Consider the following 24,262-nt stretch of genomic DNA (forward strand, 5'->3'; position numbering starts at 1 on the left):
AGCAGAAAAACAATACCAACAAACCAGATCAGCTCCAATGGAGAGCTGAAGTGCCACAGTGACTGGAGAAGAGCCAGGACACAGGACACAAGGCATGGCGTAATGGTGTCTGAGCTGGTCTGGGCCTAAATGGGGCCAGGGGTCAAGGTCATAGGGAGCTTAATAGTTCACCACTCAAGACTGCAAAGTCCAGTAACCTATTGTCCAAGTCCCCACCCCTGCCTGTAGGAATTCAGGCATGCTCATCATGGTGGGACTTCCCTGCTTCCACCATGAAGACAAGAGGGCACCAATTAAACCCAACACCCTATCATTCACGATGTGGCCAAGATGGCGCCTGCCAGATGCAGCATCCATACTTCAAGGTTCTGGCAAGAAATGTTAGGTATAGGACCAGGGTTCTTGGACAGTGGTAGGAGAAAACGTTTCTTTTTGATGGAGTTGTTGGCAGTGACCTCTTTGAGATGTGGGCCATGCGGTAGCAATCTGGGTGAAGTGAGAGAGATCTATAATGAGAACATTCCAGGTGGAAGGAGTAAAATGTGTCCCACTTATGAATCAGGAAGTTCCCAGACTAAGATGTGTGACCGTTTAAAGGATGTTTGAAAGTCAAATCCTTGAACTGGGACATAGCTGGGAGGGATTGATTTCTTTAGTGGACTACAGCGCATTGGAGGCCCAAGTCGTTGCCCTTTGCACTTACTAGCAATCACTTTTAAACCTAGGGCTGATATCACAGTTGAATATTAGAAACCATTGTTAAGTAATTTTATTTAAGTTTGAAATAAATAGATCTCGAGGATGAAATTGCTGACTATCTCTAGGGAAGGTGGAGTTTTTATCTTCTTTATGGAAGTATCATTAGCAATTCTGTAGCATGGAGTCCTTTTGTAATACCCTCTACAACCTCAGCCCTAGAGAAGTAGGCCATTCAGATAACATTTACTGATCCCATAGCATGTGATAGGGCTTGTGTGCTGTGTCTGTATGAATATGAACTGACATAATTCAGTCCTTGATGAATTTACCTGGTCATAGAAAGGGTCCTATATGCTTCTTATGTATACATGCATAAACATATGCATACACGTACATATATATGTTTATATGCATACATAAATGGCTTCATTCACTAGTATACTACAGTAAACACTAGTCGAGTGCATTTGTGTTCCACAGTTCTCTCTTTGGGCTGCTCTCACTGTTGAAAAACTTTCAGCACATTAGAATCGCGTACCATGGATTTTCACTCGTGAGTTCTGAGTCTTTCCCATTGCATCCCACAGAATAAGTCTTTCCACATGTGAGCCCTGGGGTATTTAAAGGTGGTGGTCTGTTTCCTTTGGAGTTTCCAGGCTAAACATCCTCCCTCTGGGTGGTCTTCACAGGCGGGGGAGGCTTCACTATCCTGGTGGGTCTCTTTTGACAGAGCACATGGAAGCCATGGGAAGAATGGCTGGGTTGTGTCCCATCTCCCCTGGTAGAAGATGCCTCTAACACCCACTGTCAATCACTAAGTCCATGGATCACTGAAAATCCCATCTTCGTCACCTCCAGGCTGGTTTCCCTCATCCACCTCACATCTGGCTGGTTTTCTGAGTCAAATGCAAGACTGCACATCTGCCCAGAGACCCACCCTCTATGATTGCTCTAGAGCCTGAACCCATCATCTACCATACTTCCCAAGTCCCCTCCATGTGGCTTTGGCTGTACATATTGATCAGCCTCCTCCCTCCACTCCTCCTTATAAATCAGGCCTGCCTTTAGCTCTCGCTTGCTCCCTTACCCTCCATGAGTACGAAGTTAAAATTCAGTAAGTCTGCAGCAGACCCTGGGGTTGTGTATTTAAATAAGCTCCCTTCATTCATGTGGCAATCACGTCTGGGACCACTGATAAAAGCCCCTGATATATTGAGCAGGCCAAGGACAGACTCCAGTGGCGTGTCCCTAGACTTTTCTTTGGGAACTGATGCTTGTTCACTTCTGTGTGTCCTTGATTCTGCCAGGCAGTCTCTAATCCATCTGGTTTGGCATAAGGATGTCTTTCTGCATCCTTTCTTGCAGATACACTGTATCCTTCATTTCCTCATTAACCAGTTTAGGGACTTAGTTGAACCTGACATTTGCTTATTGATCCCAATCTGGGTCCTGGAGCCCGGAAGGTCATTCATTTCCTTAGGTGCCTTGCCAGTAGAACAAGGCTCAGGCATGTGTTCCAAGAACTCACACATGCCTTCTTTTCCTATTGCACAGTGCATCTCAGACTCCAAATTGGGGGAGGGAGGATCTGAGCTAGGCTTGGGGCCTGTGCCCCACGTATCATTCCTGCCTTCTAAATTCATACCTTGATCCTCACCCCATTGGAATTCCAGACTGGTTGTATACCCAGTTGCCCACCACATGAATGTCTAATGGGGTGATGAAAATTAACATATCCAAGACAGCAAGGTCCCTACCCTCAGCAGCCCTGCTCTTCTCCATGGTAGGAGATGGCGGCTTGCTCCTTCCACTTGCTCAGGTAATCTTGGTACCCTCTTTCTTTTCTTCTAGGCCCACTTCTGCTCTGTCAGCAGATACTGTCTCATCTATCTTGAAACAAACAAGACTTATTTCCTTTGTGCCACATCTACTATTAGACCCTGAGCTCACCAGCCACGAGGGCTCACCAGCCCTCCTGCCTTAGTGTAAAGCTTTCCAATTATGTATTCCCCTCTGCCTCTGCTTCTTGTACCCCAAACCTAGCCCAGGCCTGTTTCTGCAAGCTGTGGCGAAATTCCTTGCCTTTTAAAAATCTAAAGCAGATTGTGTTGCTACTTGCTCCGAACTCCCTAGTGCGTTTGTCATCTCACTCAAAGCCGTGTGTGGTGGCTGTGACTTCATCTCCCCCATAGTCCCCCCCCCCCCGTGCACAGCCCCCACTCTCCATCTTGCCAGTGTTCTACTACCCCAGGGCCTTTTTAGCCACATTTCTTGTGTGGAGACCCAGATCGGTACTCTCCTTCCCGGTCTACCCAATGCCACACTGCCCATAGGCTCCTACTGTTCAAGGGCACCATCCTCATCTGACCCCCCCCCCAGCCCTTCTTTCCCCCTTCCTGTGTTTGTACCCCTCAAAGGACTATTATTTATATTCTTCAAAATATATTTTCCAGGGCTGGGAATGTGGCTTAGTGACAGAGTGCTTGCCTAGCATGCTGTACAAATTCAGCCAACACAGGCAGGAAAGTTCAGGAGACTCTTATTTCCAGAAGTGGGGTTGGGGGCTGGGAATAAGGCCTAGTGTTAAAGGGCTTGCCTCATATACATGAAGCCCTGGGTTCGATTCCTCAGCACCACATGTATAGAAAAAGCTGGAAGTGGTGCTGTGGCTCAAGTGGTAGAGTTTCTAGCCTTGAACAAAAAGAAGCCAGGGACAGTGCTCAGGCGCTGAGTTCAAGCCCCAGGACTGGCAATACACACACACACACACACACACACACACACACACATACACACACACACACACACGCACGCACGCACGCACGCACGCACGCACGCACGCATGCGGCCGGCTGAGCTGGGCACTGGTGGCTCATGCCTGTAATTCTACTCAGGAGGTTGAGATCAGAGGATTTTGGTTCAAAGCCAGCCCAGACAGGAATATTCATGAGACTCTTATCTCCAATTAACCACCAAAAAACAGGAAGTAGAGGGGGCTGGGGATATAGCCTAGTGGCAAGAGTGCCTGCCTCGGATACACGAGGCCCTAGGTTCGATTCCCCAGCACCACATATACAGAAAACGGCCAGAAGCGGCGCTGTGGCTCAAGTGGCAGAGTGCTAGCCTTGAGCGGGAAGAAGCCAGGGACAGTGCTCAGGCCCTGAGTCCAAGGCCCAGGACTGGCCAAAAAAAAAAAAAAAAAAACAGGAAGTAGAGATGTGGCTCAAGTGGTACAATACTAACCTTGAGAAAAAAGAGCTCGGGGACTGCACTTGGGCCCTGAGTTCAAGCCCCAGGACTGGTGAACACACACACACACACATGCACACAATGCATTGCCTATCTTTCCTCATGAGAAAGCCGTTCAATGTCGGTACACAGTTTTGACTTCTTAGAGACTCTAAAGCCTGGAACATTAAGTGATGCATGATGGTATTCAAGAAATCTTCTTTACACAGGTGTGTTGGCTCACGCCTGTGATCCTAGGACTCAGGAAGTGAAGACAAGGAAGACCACAAGGTCAAGGCCAGCATAGACTATATAGTGAGATGTTGTCTCAAAAATTAAAAAATTAAAAAGAGAAATATAGTGAGCAAACAAGCAATCACAGTAGCCTTCTTGAGCCCTGGTTGTTTTATGAGTCTATCCTGAGTTATCCAAGTTGGGTATACAAGTATACAACTCCATCATTGAATTACACAAGTTACACAAGATCCAGTTGCCCCAGATGTCCAGGAAGCTCAGTCTACTGACACTTCTTGTAGATAACTAGATGTCACATGACATCCAGTTTATTGCTGATGTCTAAAGGGAGTGATACAATGTTAGACAGCAAACTCACAAATTCCGGCTGTCAGAAAAGAGCTATCTATTTCTGTTGGAAAAGTCAGAACATGTACATGATGACATGATGATCTTAGTTCCCAAGAAAATATAGATGTCCTGCTTTTTTTTCTTCTTTTTTCTCTTTTGTCGGTCATGGGGCTTGAACTCTGGGCCTGGGTACTGCCCCTGAGCTCCTCAGCTCAAGGCTAGCACTCTATCACTTGAGCCACAGTACCACTTCTGGTTTTCTGGTGGTTTCTTGGAGATAAGAGTCTCATGGACTTTCTTGCCCTGGCTGGCTTTGAACCTCAACCCCCAGATCTCAGCCTCCCAAGTAACTAGGATTACAGGCATAAGCCACAGGTGCCTGGCTTAGATGTCCTGCTTCTATTGTTCCTAAATTCTTCTGTGGTGCCAGGGGAAACCAGTGCATCACGAAGCACGTTGAGGGTGCTGCCTGCCAGCCCAGCTGTGTTTGATGTTGGGGCAGGAAGTGGATGAAGACTCACTTTGTTTTAAATAGGAAACATGCCATTCTCCAACCCTTAGGATGAAGTCTGGGGTTCCCAGTGCTCACCTGCAGTGCTGCCGGGCAGCCTGGAAACTTCTCAAGCACAGCAGTGCCTCCTCAGTGCCCCAGCAGAGTCCCAGCACAGTGGGTGCCCCCACACAGTGGGTGCCCCCACACATCCACTAAGTGCCTACAACATGGGGAAGCTTATTAGTTATAAGCTGTAAACTGCTGCAAAGCAGAAGCAGCTCTTTATAAAAGGGGTTCCGTGTTCACGTCTGCCATCTGTGGGTCCCCTCGGGTTAGACTCTAGAGAAGATGGCAGCGTTATGTTCCCAAGATGGGGAAACTGAGGTGTGAAACTGGGAATCTTCCCTCTCCCTGAACCCCCTTCTGCTCCTCTATCATCCATCTCAGTGGAGTTCTGGACCACATGGTGGAAAGAACTGGTGTTCTATGCTGGTTCCAGCGGGAACAATGAGAAATTGTCCCCAGATGTTTTTCTCCTTTGTGTGGAGGGGGAAGAGTCTCCTGGAGGCTACTCCTTGCCTGATGTTTGTAACTGAAAGGCTCATTCTGGAATCCTCCAGCTGCAGCTTCTTACAGTCACACATAGATACTTACCCTGGAAGAACTTCTTGTGTTCTCCGGAAGCAACGTAGAGACAATGACCTTAAGCGACCCAGGAAGCTTCTGCAGCAAAGGTCAAGTTCTCATCGCCAGAGGGAGGCAGTGGGTGGAAGTGGTTACCCAGATGACTTAAATAGAAAAGTGGGTTCCCAGCTTTGCACCCTGAGTACCTCTGAAGTGCTGAAAAGAGATCAGCAAAGATTTCATTTTATTGACTGAAGTATAGTAGGTTTGCCTCTTTCCTCCTGAGTTGATATCATGTAGTCCCCCTAAGTTCTCTGCTATGTTTAAACAGCTGGAACGACAACAGTTCTTGGTCAGTGTCTGGAAAATCAACCTATGGTCTGTATTGCTCCAGTCAGCCTGTCAACAAGCTTACGTGTTTAAAAAAAAAAAAAAAAAAGAAGTCAAGCTTGCCAAATGCTGGTGGCTCACACCTGTAATCCTAGCTACTCAGGAGGCTGAGATCTGAGGATCTCAATCCAAAGCCAGCCCAGACAGGAAAGTCTGTGAGATTTATCTCCAATTAACCATCAGAAAGTGGAGCTGTGGCTCAAAGTGGTAGAGCACTAGTCTTGAGCAAAAAAAGCTCAGGGACAGCATCCAAGCCCTGAGTTCAAGCCTCGTGACGAACAGCACCTCCACCACTACCACCACCACCAAAATCAAGCTTTGTAAAAAAGTTTGTGTATTGTAAACTGTATTCAGAGAGGTTTTTTTAGGGATGAAAATTCAGATAAAGCCAGGTCCCAGTAGCTCATGCCCGTAGTCCTCACTACTCAAGAGGCTGAGATCAAAGTAGGAAGCCAACTATGGCAGAAAAGTCTGCAAGACTCCATCTCCAATTTACCAGGAGACTCCTAGACTGGTAGTGTGGCTACAGTTGTAGAGTGACAGCTGTGAGCCAGAAAACTCAGTAAGAATATGAGTTCAATCCCCAGTACTGCTTAAAAAACAAAGAAAAGGGAGGGGAGAAAGTGAAAATTAAATGGGAGCCAGGCACAATGATGTAAACCCAGCTGGTCAGGATGTAGACTTAGGAAGATCACAAGTTCAAGGCCTACTCCAGCACTCTTAGCAAAACTCTATTTTAAAAACAAAAGAACAAATAAAAAGACTGGGGCTATATAGGTCAGATGATAGAATATTTCCATAACAAGCATGAGACTCTAAGTTTAATCCTTGTGTCACCAAAATTACTAATAACTAATAAGTTTGAGGTGAGTCAGAAATTCAATAGCCTTGTTTTCTCTCACTTGTCACTGCCTCTTTTCCCCCATCATCCTGATTTGAGACCTGGTTATTATTCAGAGCTGGATGGTGATTATCAAAAGGCCAAACCTAGCTGGGTCCCAGTGGCTCCTGCTTGGAATCCTAGCTACTCAGGAGACTGAGATTTGAGGACTGTGGTTCAAAGCTAGCCCAGGCAAAAATGTCTGTGAGACTCTTTTCTCCAATTATACCACCAGCAAACTGGAAATGTCTCCAAGTGGTAGAGCACTAGCCTTGAGCAAAAATGCTCAGGGACAGCTCTCAAGCCCTGAGTTCAAGCCCTATGACCAACAAAAACCAAAAACTTAAACAAACAAAACACACTCAGCAAACCTCACCTCACTTCACATTAGGAGAATGTTCTCTTTGCCCAGGCCCACCTCCCTTGAGCAGGGAGCAGACTTGGCCCCTGTTCCTTCTTGTAGCTCCTTCCCCCTTCCTTAGAGGCTCCTGTGTGCTTCCTGCCAGCTAGTGCTACAGGGGTCTGAATGGGCAGAATGTGCTCCCCAGCAGTGTTAAAGGGGATGGTGTTTTGTTTTGGGGTTTGGGGTCTTGGTGTGTGTGTGTGTGTGTGTGTGTGTGTGTGTGTGTGTGTGTGTGTGTGTGTGTGTGTTTCTATATTGGGTCTTGAACTCAAGGCCTTGTGCACTGGCTTGACTTTTTTTTGCTCACAACTGGTGTTCTACCTGGAGTCATCCCCTCCTCTTAAGCATTTTTGCTGGTTCGTTGGATGGACTCTCCCAGACTTTTCTACGCAGTCTGGCATCTAACTGCAATCCTCAGATCTCAACCTACTGAGTAACTAGGATTATATATAGGTGTGAGCCACCAATGTCAGACTCTTTGATGAGTTTTTGTAGGGGTCAGTTTCTCCAAGGTCCTTACCCAATCTTCTTGTTTGAAGCCACATTTCCAGTTCTGTGAGTGACTATGTGTGATACCTTGTCACCATTTCTCAATAAAGAAATGCTTCTCTAGTCATTGTCAGCCCTCTCCAGTAGGCCTTGGTATATGGAGGGGTGAATCAGGGCCCAGTTTCATCTATCTCAGAGGGTTCCATCTGGCCTGGCCTTAGTTATACATTTCCCATTCCTGTCTCACCCCCCCCCCCCCCCCCCCGTTTCTCATCCAGCAGTTGGAAGGAATGTGCTTGTATATGCAAACGCAGAAGAGTCCCAGACCTCAGGGTATATTAGTGCTATTTTTGTATTTCTTCCCTGTGTGGGTTGACAGAGAAAAAACTGCAACTTGCCAGGTGGCACACAGAGGCTGCTCTGTGCTGGTGGTGAGGAAAACCACAGACACTCCTAAAGTTTATTGGCTTGGAACCCTCTGGGGCTTTGTTTCCTTTTTTGTTTCTGCTTGTGCACAGAAACCTCTTTCAAGAAGCAACTGTTTCTTCAGAACATATCCCTTTATTGCACAACCACCAGGAGAATCTGCTTACATGTGAGAAAGCTGCATGAGTGAAGGGCTGAGGAGGTGGAGGTGGGAGGAAAGATGGGCGGATTTTCCTGTGTTCTTACTGAGACAGACTATGCTCATCAAACCGTAGAATGGCCAGCTCTTGTGGGATAAACAGAGCAGTAGTGATTGACAGCTAGTGTGCCCAGTCCTCCATAGCTGAGAGATATTCTTGCTCCTGGTTGTTCACCTTACCATGATGCTGCCAGCGGTGCCCAGTTGCTTTCTGCCATTTCTGACTGTATCTGCTATCTAGGTAGTTGTAGCACTCTGTGTACGCATGGCTTCTATCCACTCATGGCTCCTGCTATTCCTATTTACTCATGCTTCCCCCCTTCTACTTTTCTCTGGGTCTTATTTTCTGCCCCACCCCCAAAAGATCTGGTTAGTGTATCCCAGTTCCGATCACCTCCCCTGGGTACAGTCAGAAGGTCAGGCCACAGCTCTCTTTAGAAGGACACAGGCTGAGCAAAGTCCTTTTGAGCAAAATGGATTCTTCTCCAACACAGCTGGGTTGAACATGCCTCTGATGGCTTCCTCTAGTTCTAGTGTAATAGAGATGGTGATAGGTGATTGATTGAATTCAGTGTGCCAAGTATTTAACATAGTGTATTTAGTTGGATTGTTTCCTTAATGTCATAATAGTTTTATGACAAAGGGTATCATTTCACAGATGTAGAAATCGAGGCTTCCCAGGTGGGCCAGTCTTTTGTCCCTCTCCCTCAAGGGAGAAGCCCACTCCCAAGGGAAAGAACTGCTCAGTGGGCATTGACATCATACTTCGTGTTCCAAAATTTGAGTGAATGACTCAACTGAATATATGACATTTTGGAAAAATCTGGAGACTCGATGTAATGTGTTCTCATGACACACACACACACACACACACACACACACACACACAAACTGTGTAAGGTAGAAGGTAACTGTTAATTTACCAGATTTAGTCATTCTACAGTGTTTACATACTTGAAAATATACTAGGCAGGGAATGTTGATTAGTAGTAGAGTACTAGTGTTATGTGCTTGAGGCCCTGGGTTCATTCTCCAACACTGCCAACAAAAACAAAAGCAAATACCACCACCACAAAAACATGAGGCAAGATATAGACATATAATATATATTTGTATACAATATGTTATACCATATATTATATAATATTTATTATATACACCCATATATATGTATATTAAAGACAAGGTCTCCCTAGACAAGGCCTTGAACTAGTCCTGGCTGGCCTTGAACTTGAGATCTTCCTGCCTTTTGCCTCCTGAGTTCCTGGACTGCAGGTGTGTACCACCTGGCAGAACATGCAATTTCATCTGTCAATTAAATGATTAAATAAATAAAGGATATATTTTTTCCATCCAGGGGGAAAGAGATCTGAATTAATTTACAACTGTAACTACCCGGGTGTATTCTGAATCCATTAAAATTGAAGTTTTTTGATACTTTCCCTCTGCTTAGGCAGGATATTATTCTCCCAGATCTCAGTAGTATCTACCTCCAGCCCCGTCTTTTGCTGGGATTTAGAATTAAAGAGTAGAATCTGAAGTCCTGCTAGGCCCCCAAATGATTGTTGTTTCCATGGAAACAGTTGAAGGCCTCTCAATTAAAACTGTCCCTGCAGGCTAGAGAGAGTAAGCATTAAAATGAGTTTGTCATTTTCCAAATTAAATCCAGAGAGGACAAATGATCCATGAATCTACTGGTGGTTGGGGGTCATAGTTTTTGGCCTTTATGTTCACATTTCAAGCACAAGGATGGATGCTTGCTTGTATGCTTTTGTGGTACAGACAATTGTCCTGTTGTCCATTGAGCTCTTCATGTGCAACAGCGGCTCACAGAAGAGTATCTGGGAACAATCTGATCTTTGCTCACACTTGAATGTGAAGCACAAAAAGCCCATTAAAAAATGGGTGAGATCAGCCAAGTACTGGGGCTCTTGCCTATAGTGCTAGCAAATTAGGAGGCTGAGATTGGGAGGATTGAGGTTCAAGGACAGCCCTGGCAGAAACGTTCTCAAGATCCCTTCTCAACCTATAGCTAGGCACCGTGGTATACCTATCATGCCAAGGTACATGAGAGGCTGTGGCTTGGAGGATCAGTGTTCCAGGATAGCCTGAGAAAAGAAAAGTTCAAGAGACTCCATCTCCACGGAGGGAGGGAGGCTGAATGTAATTGTGTGTGTCTGTCCCAGCAATGAATGGGAAGCCTAAAGTAGGCAGATCAAAGCTCAGGTGCCTGGTCAAAATTTCCTAAATAAAGATCCAGAAACACAGCAAATCAAAGAAAGTCTGGATAAATGGGATTGCATTAAGCTGCAGAGCTTCTGTATGGCAAAGGACATAGCTAGCAGGTTAAATGGAAAGCCCACAGATGGGAGAAGATATTCACTAGCTATATAACAGACAACTGCCTTATATCAAAAATATAATTAGAGCTCAAAAAATTAAATCCCCCAATAACAAATCTTCAAAGAAACAACCACCCCATTAATAAGATTAAAAAGAGCCTTCTCTGGAAAGGAAATAAGAATGACCAATAGACACATGAAGAAATTTAGCATCTCTGGCCATAAAAGAAATGCAAATCAAAACTACATTGAGATTCCACCTCACCCCAGTTAGAATGGCCATTATCAAGAAAATAAATAATAACAGATGCTGGTGGGAATGTAGCCCAAAGGGAACACTACTACACTTTTGGTGGGAATGTAAACTTGTTCAACCACTCTGGAAAGCAGTATGGAGGTTCATCAAAAGACTAAACATAGAGCTCCCCTATGACCCAACAATCCCACTCCTGGGCATTTACCCAAATGACCACAAGGCCACACTAAGATACCAGCACTACTATGTTCCTTGCAGCATTATGAACTATAGCTAAGACGTGGAACCAACCCAGATGCCCCTCAGTAGACGAATGGATCAAAAAATGTGGTATATATGCACAATGGAATTCTATCCTTCCATCAAAAAGAATGGCATTACCCCATTTGTAAGGAAATAGAAAGACCTGGAAAAAAATCATATTAAGTAAGCCAGACCCAAAGGCTCCATGGTTTCCCTCATTTGTAATAATTAGTATGCAGAGGATCACAATAGCTCAATAACTATGCACATACGACCATATAAAATGATGCTAATTGAAATGAACTCCAAGATATGGAAACAAGGATTTTTGTTGTTGTTTTTAAGATCACTGTATTTGATTTTGGTACCTGTGTCTTGTATATACATTTATGTGATTTGGGGAAGTAAAGGGGACTAACAAAATGATGAGACAAAGGACAAAGGGTGAACCAATGCGACAGTAATATTCATAAGACACTGTGTTGGAAATAAATTTTACAACTTGGGGGAAGGGTAGTCGTGGGAGAGGGAAATGGGAGACAGCGAGGGAGGGGGTAACTGTTCAACAAGAAATGTACTTATGCAGCTGTAACCCCTCTGTGTGTCACCTTTACAATACAAGACAATAAAAGAGATAAATACAAAACTAACCAGCGAGAAGTAGCTGCTGATGCATCAATCAATGGAAAAAGACCAGGGTAGCAAGCATGAGTTCGCGTCATAGTACTGCCCTCCAAAAAAAGGTGAAATTATTGAATAGTCCTAAATTGGAGGAAGCCTGGCTGTCATGAAATCCCAACTTCCCATCTGCTCAATCCTTCCTAGGGCACGATGGTCCCTGCCCGAGAACAGAAGCCATATTTCTAAGGGTAGCGAAGATCTGGTGACATTAGAAATGCCTCTAAGCTAGAACTTAGCTGGGCATGGGGCTGCACCTCTGAAAACCCAGCTCTCAGGAGAATCACAAGTTCAGAGCCTGCCTGGGCTGTGCGGTGAGTTCCAGGCCAGCCTGGAATAAATGAGTTGACATTGTCTCAGAGAAGGAAAAGATGGGACTGGCCTCTTTGTCCATCACTCTCTTCCCCGGCACCGCATTCCCTGGTTCCATGTAAACCAAGGCTGCTTCTCTCATAATTTGTCCTCCTGTAAGATTATTATCAGACTCTGCTCTTCCAGTGGCCCAACAGCTCAGAAACACGCAGACTTTAACACTGTGATGATGTTCCATCCACTGCTGGGCTCTTAGCACTGCTGCCTAGACTTTGTCTGACTTCTCTGGTCACTTTTTTTCTCAGCTTTAAGGAGAATTAGCTTTTTCCTTGAACATGGTTCGGGGCTTAGCAGCCTAAGCAATACAACATTGATCTCAGCCATGGGTCCGGGCAGCCTCCTGAAGGGGCGTGGCTGTCTACTATGACGTCACTGAAGCAGCTGGTGATGAGACATTCATTCTCTCTGCCTTGAGAACTTCCGGGCCTTCCTCTGTGATGTAAATCTTCAACCTGCTCTGCAAGGTTCAGGCTTCTAACAATTCTAACTATGCCTCATATGCATCCTATCATTAACATAATATTGCCCTTCTTAATGATTTACCCCCAATAGAAACAGAAAATTCTAGCAAACAAAATAGTCTTCTCCAAATGTTTCTTCAACCTTAAAATGGATTCAAAACTCAAAACTCCTAAACTCATGTTTGATTGGGCAATGGACTGCAGTGGACATGTTCTGGTTCCAGAATAACCATGTGACCTTCCTGCCAACCCCATTTGGCTCAATGCCATTTTCAAGTATGGGTCAGAGGACTACTGGCTCCATTCTTCTAGAAGGGTTGTTGGGAATGCTTTGAAAACAAATATTTAATATTGTCTTTACTGCAAATGATACTATGGTACTCTGGAGATATTTTGATTTGAGAGTTTAAAACAGATTTAGTAAGAAAAGCAAATATTGGTGATCTTGGGTATTTAAGACTCATTTTGAAAGTAACAGTCACTTGTCTCCACACGAATGGATAATAACGCTATCTTTTGGAAGAAACCATGATTTTGCACAGATTCTGGGTTGTACTTGACATAAGGATTTTGGTAAGGAATGACATTGTTCATGGAGAAATAAATTACCTTTGGTTTCCTTTGATTTCTTCTAAATCGTAACTCTTAAAAAAAAAAAAAAAGAGGGGCTGGGAATATGGCCTAGTGGCAAGAGTGCTTGCCTCATATACATGAAGCCCTGGGTTTAATTCCCCAGCACCACATATACTGAAAATGGCCAGAAGTGGCACTGTGGCTCAAGTAGCAGAGTGCTAGCCAAAAAGCCAGGGACAGTGCTCAGGCCCTGAGTCCAAGCCCCAGTACTGGCAAAAAAAAAAAAAAAAAAAAGATACTAGGAAATGCCCTTAACAAGTAAATACAACACCTATCAGCACAAACCAGGGAAGTGTGGATTTCTGGGATCTAAGCCTGATTGGTCTCCCTTGAAATTTAGGGTGGAAGCTGGTGTGGAAAAACCTGAAAGCACTTTGGCCACCATTAGCTGCTGTGCTTGTTTTCACTTCTAGTTCTTCCCTTATTTCCTGAGAAATGCCAGTGGCTTTCAAGCAGGCAGTGGTCTAGTATATACTATTTGAAGGCTTTAAAGGCTTTTGCAAGCTGCTGGTGGCTCCTGCCTACAATCCTAGCTTATCAGGAGGCTAAGATCTGAGGTCAGCCTGGGCAGGAAAGACAGTGAGACTCTTATTTCCAATTAACCACCAAAAAGCCAGGAGTGAAGGTGTGACTCAAGTGGTAGAGCACCAACCTTGAAAGAGAAAGCTGAAGCTCCCAGGCCCTAAGGTTAAGCCCTAGTACTGGTTTACACACACACACACATACACACACACACACACACACACACACGATACCCAAAGACAAGTGCAGTAATGTTTTGTTGGTGAGCTGACCTCATCCATGGTGCCTATGTGTTCTCTTCTTTTCTGCTTCCAGGGAGTGCTGTCCAACATCTCTTCCATCACCGACCTTGGAGGCTTTGACCCAGTGTGGCTCTTCCTCGTGGTGGGAGGAGTGATGTTCATTCTGGGATTTGCAGGGTGCATTGGAGCACTGCGAGAAAACACTTTCCTCCTCAAGTTTGTAAGTGTCTCTGCTCTCAGCCTGACAGCCAAACTCTTATCTTAGGCCAAGAGGCTGCTAATAGCAGGGTGGTGAGCTGTCCCAAAGGCACTGACAAAAATAGGGCCTGGGTCTTGTTTTTTCTTTTTTTTTTTTTTCAAGAGAACGCTAGATCCTGCCCCCTCTGCTCTAGACATGCCTCCTTCCTCATATAAGTAGCACCGCCTCTTGCTGTCCACAGAGGTTTTGTACAAGTGCAGTGCAAGTTTGCCTTCCAGTTCCTAAAGTAGCATTAGGACTAAGGTCTGTGTGTGCATGTGGCATGTGTGTGCGTGCATGTGTATGTATTTCTTTTTTAAGAGGTTCTTCTCTCTCCTATGTATGGAGTCAATAGAAAGCCGCACAGGTAATAGTCTACAGAGCAGGACACAGAATTTCCAGAGAGTAGTTTTCATAGAATTCCCCCTACTACTGAAATCATTTCCCACCTGCTGACAGAACATCATCTAGGGCCATTTTCAGTGAAAACAAAAGCCTGTCCTGGTGCTCATCCCCACAGCTGTGTCTTTGTGTCTATGTGTGTGCGTGCATGTGTGTGTGTGTGTGTGTGTGTGTGTACCCGCGTATGCACGCGCATGCATCTGCCTTAACTTTTGCTACCTTGTCCTCTGACATCAATTTTTAATCATACCTCTGGTCATTGGGCTTCAGATCACAAAATATCCCATTTTGACTTGGGGTGATTCTGGCTCAGAAAGCTTTGGGGGCCATTACCCTGGAAGTTCACAAGAGTCCTGCTAATAGGCAATACCCAGGGCTGCTTCGTTTTAGGTAAAGTTTAATGAGCAATGGGTTTTCTTGTCCATGTCCATGGGACTATGTCTCTCAAGACTGATTTACTGGCCAGACTCATACTTTCACACACATACACACACACACACACACACACACACACACACACACACCAATAACATTCATCACCTACTCTAAGACCAATGAAACTTCCATACTCCCTTATGTATAGTTATTTTATCAAGTGCAGTTTTCAAAATGAAATTAATTATGCCATATTTTGGCTTTAAAAATTATTGGTGAATATTTTTAATGGCCTGTTTTTAGTACAAAGAATAAAAACTGACCTAGAATATTTCTTGACCCAGAGCTACCAGATAAGACATAAATGTCACCATGGCTTTAGAGGCCTGAGAGAGAATGTCTGAGGAAATCCCAGGCCTAACGCAGGCTGGGCCCAAGCTCTGATGGGAAGCTGCGTCACAACCTAGATGTTTGCAAACTGGAGACATAGCTTTCAGAGCCCAGGCACGAAGGCTTTCTCCCAAATAGTTAAATTGGATTGAATTTGAACTCCAGTTGTTTAGTATGTACATTATTTACCAGGAGAAAACTCCCCAGTACTAGAAAATAGACTTATATGGAAGAGAGAACAATCTAAGGAAAACCTTTGTGGGACTTCTCATATTATACATCTGTGCTAGCTGTGAGTTTATCATCCCTGAAGTGGAGGAACTTGAACTTCCATACATTTGGTGGGGAGGGCACGCAAGCGGAGGGAATCATTTTGTTCTAGGAGGAGCAAGCATTGAACAAAAATGATGTGATTTTTTTCCTCTGTTCTTTTTTCTAGATTTAGCTTAATTTGAAATAATTAGTACTGCTGATGATAATTAAGAACTATTTAAATTTTATTTCCAGCGGACAAATCTAGGGCAGAACAGCAGGAGTTCTGTGGGTTCCTGAAGAGCAGGCTAGACTTGGCCAGGCTCTGATGTCCTCCTGGACCTCCTCCCACCCTGAATAGGAGCACTTAGCATCCTAGATAGCAGCACTGTTGCCCCTCCTACCTGTATCCTCCTCCATCTCCAGTCACTTGACTAAGATCTATGGTGGCCTCCCGCAACCTCATTGTGCACCTTTCCACACAGCCTGACTACTCTGGTCATTCACAAGACATCTACTGATGAATACCGTTGAAAGAAAAATTTAAATAAGCCACTGTGTTGTTCGCTGGCACCTTCCTCCCCACCCCCACCCCTACCCCCAACACAATCCTGCTGGGGGGCTACGAGGGTCGGCTAGCTGACCATAGAAACCACACACTGCCTGAGCCTCCCTCTCTCAGTGGGTATGACCCTGTCACCTACCCTCAGAAATTGTCCCCGGAAAGAAGACTTGGCCCACTGAAGTGGGCCTGTGGTTTTTCACAGCTTCATTTCTCTATTTTAGCAGAGATATTGGTGCAAGGGAAGGCTGTGAGAGAGGTAGGCGATGAGGAGGCCCCGGGCAGGAACAGCGAGCAGGAATAAGATGATTCCTGTCTGCAGGAGGCTCCTAGGTGCAAGGAAATGTCCCGAGTTCTGAGGAACCGTCGCAGCACCTTACTGTCTCTACTCCTAAATCCCTGTTGTCTGCCTTAGTCAGAAGGCTCCCGTGTGTGTGTGTGTGTGTGTGTGTGTGTGTGTGTGTGTGTGTTGGTACTAAGGTTTGGGCCTGTGTGCTGTCCTTTAGCATTTTCGCTCTAAGCTGGTGCTGTCCCACTTGAGCCACAGCTTCACTGCCCCAACTTTTTGCTGGTTAATTGGAAATAAGAATATCATAGACTTTCCTACCCAGGCTGGCTTTGAACCTCCATCCTCGGATCTCAGACTCCTGAGTAGCTAGGATTATAGGTGTGAGCTAGTGGTGCCTGGCTTCCGTTTGAGGCTATTGAACATGTCTCCTCAGCTCAGGACTTCCTGGAGGAAGGTAAGTGCAGAAAGCCCTCATGACTGGGCCTCATTCCCGTCAATCACCCTTACACTTCTTTCACCTCTTCCTCTGCGGGGAATGGATCTTTCACACTGTATGGCAGGTACGAAGGGCAAACTAAAGCATATTTCATTCTTGACCACTGTTTTATTTCTAGGAAAGGGATATATTATGTAAAGAATTGAGGACACAGGAGCAAGTGACAGGCCACTGTAAAATACTGGGTGATCTATCTTTCAAGCTAGGAAAAGGCTTGCCAATTGGAGGGGCAGGTCATTGTTCTGTGTCTGCCAGTTTATTAATCATGGGCAATTCATTAGGCCTTAATGTGGTTCTAATGAGAAATTCCTATTATTCGTGTTTGCTTTGGGCTTTGTTGGTTAATTATCAAATGGAACACCAGAGACCCTAAAATGTGATTATGAAATGACTTTTTTTTAATTCTTAAAAATCCTTTCTTGAAGTATAATATTCTATTAGCCAATCTTAAGCAACTGAAGATTATCCGCTTTGCGAGTATGCAACCACCGAATGTAATTACCCATCTCTTTAGAGAGGTAACACATCTGATTAGGACTGCTCTTCTCACTGGTCTGTGTGTCTGTCTTTTCTCTTAGTTTTCTGTGTTCCTTGGAATTATTTTCTTCCTGGAGCTCACTGCTGGGGTTTTGGCATTTGTTTTCAAAGACTGGATCAAAGACCAGCTGTATTTCTTTATAAACAACAACATCAGAGCATACAGAGATGACATTGACTTGCAGAACCTCATAGACTTCACCCAGGAATATGTAAGTTTCAACTGAGTTTATTTTCAAGCGGAAACAGTCTTCTCTACAGGGTGACCCATCATGCCTCTGGCTTCTACGTTGTGGAAACGGCCTGCGGCTGTTCTGTTTTGTTTGCTTGGTTAGCATTTTGCTCACTTGCTCTATGACTTACAGGAATTAATTACATCTGTTTTGTTTCCATTTGTGTTCAATTAGAGGAAAGAAAAAGAAAACCCTGGAGCAGAAAGGTTATAGTCATTGTGCCTTCCCTCCCCCCTTTTTTGTGTGTGTGCAGGTACTAGAACTTGAACTCAGAGTGTTGGGCATTGTCATTTAGCTTTTTCCACTCAAGGCTGGAACTCTACCATTTGAGCCACATCTCCACATGTAGATCTCTAGAGGTTAATTGGTTTGGGTTTTTTTTTTGTTTTTTTTTGCCAGTCCTGGGGCTTGAACTCAGGGCCTGAGCACTGTCCCTGGCTTCTTTTCGCTCAAGGCTAGCACTCTGCCAACTTGAGCCACAGCGCCACTTCTGGCTTTTTCTATATGTGGTGCTGAGGAATCAAACCTAGGGCTTCTTCTAGGCCATATTCCCAGCCCCTCTAGGGGTTAATTGGAGATAAGAGTCTCATAGACTTTCCTGCTCTGGTTGGATTTGAACCATGATTCTCAGATCTCAGCCTCCTGAGCAGCTAAGATTACAGGAATGAGTTCTTTCTTTTCTAACTCAGTTCTTTAAGAACATCGTTTTGCTATAAGTTTCAAGTTTTCTTTCATTGTGAATGATAAATTCTTTCTGTTCCTCTCTTTTTGGGTAACCCTCCAGACATAATGGCTCATTATGGTATAACGATATATCATTAGGATATACTTAAGAAAATATTCTCCCAGAAAGTTCCTAGAATAAGAATGTGCAATTAAAGTCACAACTCCTAAGGTTTAACTGCTGCTTAACAGCGGGAGAGTGTGGCCCATACCGCAGGTGTCTGAGCTGGACCCTGAGCTGGTCAGGATGGCTCGAAGATGGGTAGATGGCCTGCCTCACTCAGGCAAAGTTTTATCAACACAGGACTACAGGAGACACAGGTTCTCAATGCCCTTCGACCAGCAGCACCTCGGCCTATTTTTCTAAGAGTAAAATGGAAATAACAGGGCTGGGGATATAACCTAGTGGCAAGAGTGCCTGCCTCGGATACACGAGGCCCTAGGTTCGATTCCCCAGCACCACATATACGGAAAACGGCCAGAAGCGGCGCTGTGGCTCAAGTGGCGGAGTGCTAGCCTTGAGCGGGAAGAAGCCAGGGACGGTGCTCAGGCCCCTGAGTCCAAGGCCCAGGACTGGCCAAAAAAAAAAAAAAAAAAAAAAATGGAAATAACAATAGCAATATTATTACACTTGCACAAGCAAACCGGTTTTCCTATGAGGCCTGAGGTATCATTGCTCTACAGATGAGGAGGTGCTACTATACCTGCACTTAAAAACTGGGTACCAGGCCAGTTACTAGTGGCTCACACCTGTAATCCTAGTTCCTCAGGAGGCTGGGATCTGAGGATCATGGTTGGAAGCCTGCCAGAGCAGAAAAGTGCATGAGACTCTTATCTCCAATTAACTCCCAGAAAGCCAGAAGTGGATATGGCTCAAAGCAGTAGAGCTCTAGCCTTGGACGAAAAAACTCAGGGACAGCACCCAGGCCCCGAGTTCAAGTCCCACGAGTGACAAAATCAAACTGGGTCAACAGACCCCTCTATAGAACCCCTTCCTTTTGGAGAGCCTCACAACTTTCAAGACTTTCCTTTCTCTTTCAAATACACTTACTCTGTTTACCTTTTATAAAAAACATAAAAACTGGGTAAGCTGAGTAGACTTGATTAATGCACACTGCAGTACGGAGTACAGACAGACCAATGGCCAACTTTGGAGCAGACCATTTTCTACCGTGACTGGGGCTGCCTTTAGTAAAGCGGCTCAGCCAAGCCCAGGTGCTAAGCTTGCAGCTGAGTTGTGTTAGTTTTGTTGAGGGGCAGCAGGGGTTGTCTGCATCCAGCTGTACCTCAGGTGTGAAATGCAGCCCTGTTTCATCTCCTCAGCAGACTTCACTGATTTGTTAGGTCATAATAGATGCGAGCTCACAACTTCCCATGTATTTTTCCTGACTGATTTGCATGACAAATCTGGTGGGGCTTTGCAGGCAAAGCTAAGGATGCACAGTCCAGCCTTCAGAGGACCAGATGAGCCTGCTGAGCATGCGTCCCCATGTCCTCTGGAATTGCTGTCTGCTCTGCTCACAGATGCTGTTCTTTCATGTGACTGAGTTTTGCTAGCCTGGGCTTTCATGTTTTAAAGTAGCCATTGGTCCTCCAAACCTTAAAATATTCAAGGGGTGACTGGGTACTGGTGCCTCACACCTGTAATCCTCACTACTCAGGAGGCTGAGATCTGAGGATTGTGGTTCAAAGCCAGCCAGTGTAGAAAAGGTGATAAGTCTCTTATCTCCAATGAAGCACCAAAAAGCCAGAAGTGGGCAGTGGCTCAAGTGGTAGAGTGCTAGTCTCGAGCAAAAGAGCTAAGGAAGAGCACTCAGGCCTTGAGTTCAAGCCTCAGTATTAGCACAAATGCATAGGTATAGCTGTAGATAGATAGATGATAGATAGGTAGATAGATAGATAGATAGATAGATGAAAGATTTCTCCCAGGTAAATGAGGCAGGGGTTAATGGAATCAAAATTAGCCCCCATTTTTAAGTCCACTTAAATTTACCAGCTCATTTGATTATATGTGAATTAGATAACTGACTTTTGAAGCTGAAATCGTAAACACACATTTGTGTTGTTTTTTTAAATTAAGTAGAGAAACAATGTATTTGAAGTAAACTCCTGAAAATTTAGGGTAATGAGTATGTTCAACTATGGGTTTTCATATGTTGTTTTTTTGTGTGGTGCTGGGCATGGAATCTAGTGCTAATGCCTGGCACATGCAAAGTAAATGCTTTATCGAATCCCCCAAATATAGAGATAGTATATGTGTATGTGTGTATACTTACATATATACATCTATGTACACATGTACTATATCTTATTAAATTATACACTTTAAAATGTGTAGTTTCGCCAAGTAAGATGCTCCTATTTGAAATCCTAGCTACTTGGAAAGCAGAAATTGGAATCATGGTTTGGAGACAGCCTTAGCAAAAAGTTTGTGAGGTCCTATCTTAACCCATAGCTAGCTGAGCCTGGTGGGGGTGTACAACTTTTATCCCGGCCACCAAGACCATCAGGAAGATTGCTAATCCAGTCCAGCCTGGACAAAGAATTTTCAAGACCCCCTACGTGAACAGAAAAGGCTGCGTGTTGTAGTGTGCACCTGTCATCCCAGTTGTGGTGGGGAAGCATAAATAATAGGGTGGTGGCTCAGGCTAGCCTGAACAAAAAGCAAGCCTAGAGCAAAAAGGGCTCAAGTGATAGAGTGTGAAACCCAAGAGTTCAAACTCCAGTACCAACCACAAAAATTAAATGTTTATTTGAGTGTCAATTAGACATCAATGAAACTTTAAGACCCACTAAAATGTAAAGATGAAAACTTTCAAAGGCCGGTTGCCTCCTCTGGACATGGTCACTGTTGCTGCTGTCTGGTTTGTCATCCTAGCTGTACAAGTCAAGCAGATCTTGTTCCACTCAGCCCTGCAGTGCCCCATCCTGTGTCCCCCCCCCCACAATGGTCTTGTCTGCATGCCAAACATCTTTACAAACCTTCAGCCTTCATGACAAGGGCCATATTCTGTTTGGCTGCAAGATAGATTCAGAGGAAGTGGGAGAGGAGGTGGAAGTGGAGGAGGCTTGGGGGGGTTGGCAGGGGCAAGAGCTGGGTGTGGTCATGGTGGATGGGTACATGGGTGCGTGCTGGCCCCCAGGGAAGCTGTTCTAATTGTGTCCTGTTTGCTCTAGTGGCAGTGCTGTGGGGCTTTTGGAGCTGATGATTGGAACCTAAATATTTACTTCAATTGCACAGATTCCAATGCAAGTCGAGAGCGATGTGGCGTGCCATTCTCTTGCTGTACTAAAGACCCTGCAGTAAGTGACCCAACGGCCAGCACAGTCGGCCTGCTCCTGGGTCACACGCAACGAGGGGGTGGGGTGGGGCAGAGGATTGTGTGTGTGAAACCTCTTCTTACCTGCTGGTGCACCAGGTCATTGGGGACAGTGCTGTGATCTTAACACTGGGAGCAAGATCACCTGGCTTAAGCCAAGCGTCAATGGCTCACACCTCTAACCCTGGCTAACAGGGAGCTGAGATCTGAGGATCAGGATTTGAAGCCAGCCCAGGCAAGAAAGTCCAGTAAAACACTAAAAAGCTAAGAGACAGAATCCAGACACTGAGTTCAAGCCCTAGTACCAACACAAAGGGAAAAAACAACATATTGCCTGGCTTTTATTCAGCACCGCTATTCTGTCTTTCTGGGAGCTGACCCATTAGAGCATTCCTAGCAGCACATTCCTTCATGATCTTCCTTCTGGAGGTGAAGGAGGCAAGACACATAAAGCATAGATCACTCCCCAGCTCCAACTGCTCCCCAGTGAAGGAGCGCAGAGCCAGCCCAGGCTGCCCGTCTGCGTCGCTGCTTCCCCTTCTTTATAATCTGGTCAGGTTCCCTTGTGAGCTCTGCCTTGGCCCTGGGCTGCTGACCCATTTCTCCCCGCTGTGTTCCGGGGAAGTCATAAAGGCAGGAAGAGAATGTGTGACTCCGTAGAAGTAGACACCTCACATCAGACTGCGGGCACGCAGGCTCCGGGATGCCATCCTGACCACAGCAATGCACTTGGTGTTGTTATTTTGCAAAAGACATCACGTACAAGCTCTTCACAAGCCACTCTCACCTAGGATAGGTTCTGTGGGCCCCACAACACGTGCCTGGCACGCAGAGCTGGAAAATGCAGCACTTGTATCAGACGGGTTAATATCACCTAGGTGAAAAGCGCCTTGTGTACCCCTAGCTTTAGCCCTTCGGGATGCTTCATGCTCTCTCTGGCCCTACTGGCCCCATTGTTCTCCCCCACCTTCCTCATCTTGGTGAGCAGAGCTCAGCTGGGCTGGTAAGTACTGCAGCTCTTCCTGTAAGGTAGGGCCTGGGGACTTCCTTCAGGCCATCTGCCCCAGGGCTGCTTCTGTTCTTGCCCAGGAAACTCAGAACCATCAAGGATTCCTTTCCCACAGGCTCAGTTCTGTCTCCTCAGAGAGGAGCGCAGAGAGGAGAGAGGGGGTACAGCGAAGAGCCTGGCCAGCATTTAGCATACTCATGTTCCCTGTCTCTTGTTCCTGTCCTGTGTCAGGAAAACCAGAAGAGTCTGAAGAATAATGACTATAAAGCAAGATATTCCCCTTGACAAACCATTCAATGAATATAGAAATCTGTAGAAACGATGAAAGATCTTGCGTTCGAACCCCAACCCTATCTAAACTAGTAGACGTCCCTCCCAGAACTTCATAAATGAAGATGGCCATTTAAGTCTTTAAGTGTGTGGGTTTTGTTTTGCTTTCACCTCTGTCTTGAGTTCTCTAAATCCCATAAATTTCTTGAGGTGAATCTTGAGCCACTGTCCTTTCTGACGACATCCACCCCTTACCCCTCCCAAGGCCTTCATTTTCTTTCTTTGTAATCCAAGGCCTAGTTTAATATTTATTTCTGAAGAGTATAACAATACGTATATGGGTTACATAACTAAAGTGTTGAACATGGGTCCTGGGCCCTGGTGTTTTATCTTAATTACCTCTACTTTACAGGCTGGGCTGGGCTGACTGGCTGGCTGGATAGATGTGAATTTCACTTTTTTCTGTCTTTCTTCTTTCCCCCAGGAAGATGTCATCAACACTCAGTGTGGCTATGATGCCAGGCAAAAACCAGTAAGTATGGGCTCAGCCTGTGGCTTAGCACAACGGGGTGTCTGGAGGAGCTTCCGGTTGTCATGGTGACAAATGGGTAACTCTCTGCTCTCCTCTTGTGAAGGAAGTTGACCAGCAGATTGTAATCTACACGAAAGGCTGTGTACCCCAGTTTGAGAAGTGGCTGCAGGACAATTTGACCATCGTGGCTGGGATTTTCATAGGCATTGCATTGCTGCAGGTACGGTCCTTTGTGGTGTCCTGGGGCAGCGATATCCCGCGGGAAGCCTCCCCACGATGGGAGCTTTGGGTCACCTTAGCATCATTGTTTTGAAGACACATGGCAGGGTTGGAGAAATGGGTGTGTGATTGAATAAAGTTATGATTTTAGGTTCTGAAATACTTGAAGAAACTTTTGTTTTTCCTTTCCAAGATGGAGACATTAATTTGGGTCACTCATTGTTCGCTGGTATTCCATTGTTTCTTACGG

At 45.3% G+C, this 24,262-nt stretch overlaps 1 protein-coding gene across 2 annotated transcripts in view; it reads left to right on the top strand.

Annotated features, from left to right (window-relative positions):
• The window catches only part of Tspan5 (tetraspanin 5), a 140,066-nt gene that overhangs the window by 113,914 nt on the left and 1,890 nt on the right, over positions 1 to 24,262 (top strand). Inside the window, exons 3-7 of one of the 2 annotated variants that reach the window (XM_048333623.1) lie at positions 14,239 to 14,391; positions 17,748 to 17,918; positions 21,840 to 21,965; positions 23,746 to 23,793; positions 23,897 to 24,013. In XM_048333623.1, coding sequence (XP_048189580.1) covers positions 14,239 to 14,391; positions 17,748 to 17,918; positions 21,840 to 21,965; positions 23,746 to 23,793; positions 23,897 to 24,013 — 615 coding nt within the window. The remainder of the gene's footprint in view (positions 1 to 14,238; positions 14,392 to 17,747; positions 17,919 to 21,839; positions 21,966 to 23,745; positions 23,794 to 23,896; positions 24,014 to 24,262) is intronic. The other variant, XM_048333624.1, reaches the window with a different exon arrangement.

Source organism: Perognathus longimembris, chromosome 24, assembly GCF_023159225.1.
Source record: "Perognathus longimembris pacificus isolate PPM17 chromosome 24, ASM2315922v1, whole genome shotgun sequence".
In the NCBI taxonomy this organism is placed as follows: Eukaryota; Metazoa; Chordata; class Mammalia; order Rodentia; family Heteromyidae; genus Perognathus; species Perognathus longimembris.